Source organism: Nematocida ausubeli (assembly GCF_000738915.1).
Source record: "Nematocida ausubeli strain ERTm6 chromosome Unknown supercont2.18, whole genome shotgun sequence".
Taxonomy (NCBI): Eukaryota; Fungi; Microsporidia; genus Nematocida; species Nematocida ausubeli.
Window position 1 is genome coordinate 1 of NW_026515651.1, and position 1,767 is coordinate 1,767.

The window sequence follows — 1,767 nt, forward strand, 5'->3', positions numbered from 1 at the left end:
AATCTTTTGTTGTACATGCACTCCATTTTCTGGTATATGTATCCACGGAGGAAGTTAAGAGGGCCATCTGGATTTATCACCATTTGAGAAGAATTCGTTTCAATTTCAAACTGCAGAGTGGTCTCCACTTCGTCTAATGTCATGTCTGCTCGGTGGGTGTTCATCAGTAGAACACTGATTAAAGCAACTGCCTTGATCCAAATAACCGAAAAAATCATTTTATAAATAGAATAAATTATTTTTTTAATATATAGTAACGGATAAATTTGAGAAAGTTTTATATGCTATTTCTATTGGTTTTCGGATTATATACGTTGATCAATAGTTTTCACTGGATATTATCCAATAATATGTATATACGTATGTTTAACCTGTTGCTATGCCCAAAAACACGTGATATTTCAGCAAACACATAATTTGTGTTATATATGTGCAAAAACGTAACTAAAGTTACAGCTAATAGAGCTGATTTACCCTCCTAGAAATGTTAGACTCGTTCATACAAATTTGAATATAGTTTATTTTTCATCCTCTATTTATAGACCTCTATGAAAAGTCTATCAAAGCGATACCACGCAAGTTAGATAACTTAAGGCAAATGAAAATATATTTCATTTGTTGAATCACTCAATGGTAGATGTGTAAACAAGTGGAGCCCTTTGTAGCATGTTGGCCTACCGACAAAACTTAGAAGACAATGACTAGCATCAGTTTATATTGCTGATATGATGAAGAGGTTTATTTCTCTAAAAAAGAGAAATCAATACTTAGTAGTAACCTATAGAAAGAAATCGACAGAATATATGAATGATGCTTTGCTAAACACAATACCCTATATTTTAGAAATCAGTCTTCTCTAGACGAAATATCACTTGTTTTTGGAGATGCCAATAGTTTAAATACGTATATTCGGGTTCGGGTTATATCCAGTGAAAACTATTGATAATAGTATATAATCCGAAAACCAATAGAAATATCATATAAAACCACCTTAAATTTATCGGTTAATATATATTAAAAATGATTTATTTTATTTAATGAAAATAGGTTCTTCCGCTATTTGGATCAAGGCAGTTACCTTAATTGGAATTCTACTTATGAGCATCTGCAGGGCAGACATGACATTGGATGAAGTGGAGGCCACTCTGCAGTTTAAAATTGAAACTGATGCATTGTCAGTGACAATAAACCCGGATGGTCCTCTTAACTTCCTCCGGGGGTACATATACCAGAAAATGGAGTGCATGTACAACAAAAGATTCTTTGCACCAGAAATCAATACAAAGTACAGTTTAGAGGAAGATCCAAAATATTTTCAAAAGTATATACACATTCGAGATGAACAAAAGGACAGAGCGTATACAGCACTATCTGCTAGTGAAATGGATATGTACGCTGAGAAGTACCATAATCATCTGATTGAGTTATTTCCATCACCAACTGGGGACATAACCATAGAGACACGAGGAAATCAGTCCTTTGTTCAGTTCCTTCGTGCAGAGGAAACAGAGAAGCACTCTTTAAAAATTCTGGCTATGTTGCTTCTTTTCTCAGAGGGGGTGAAAATTCCTATTAAAGTCAATAACACAGTACTTGAAGTGTATGAAACAGATAAAAAAGACCAAATATACTTTGAAGTGCCCATGGTTATTCCATGGCTAGACCCCGTAATCAATAAGACAAATGATTACCAACAGAAGAAAGTTAAGCAGCTAATCAGCTTCTTCCAGAAGAATGCAACCAATCAAAAAGTACTTAGCATGATGG

At 34.1% G+C, this 1,767-nt stretch overlaps 2 protein-coding genes across 2 annotated transcripts; one reads left to right on the plus strand and one right to left on the minus strand.

Moving 5' to 3' along the window:
- Positions 1 to 218, minus strand: NESG_02484 (uncharacterized protein; the record flags this gene model as incomplete). The annotated part of the gene is made up of 1 exon (XM_053050085.1): positions 1 to 218. A coding segment is annotated over one exon (218 nt), but the record flags the coding sequence as incomplete, so codon positions are not given.
- Positions 219 to 1,037: 819 nt separating this feature from the next.
- NESG_02485 (uncharacterized protein) lies at positions 1,038 to 1,767 on the plus strand (the record flags this gene model as incomplete). The annotated part of the gene is made up of 1 exon (XM_053050086.1): positions 1,038 to 1,767. A coding segment is annotated over one exon (730 nt), but the record flags the coding sequence as incomplete, so codon positions are not given.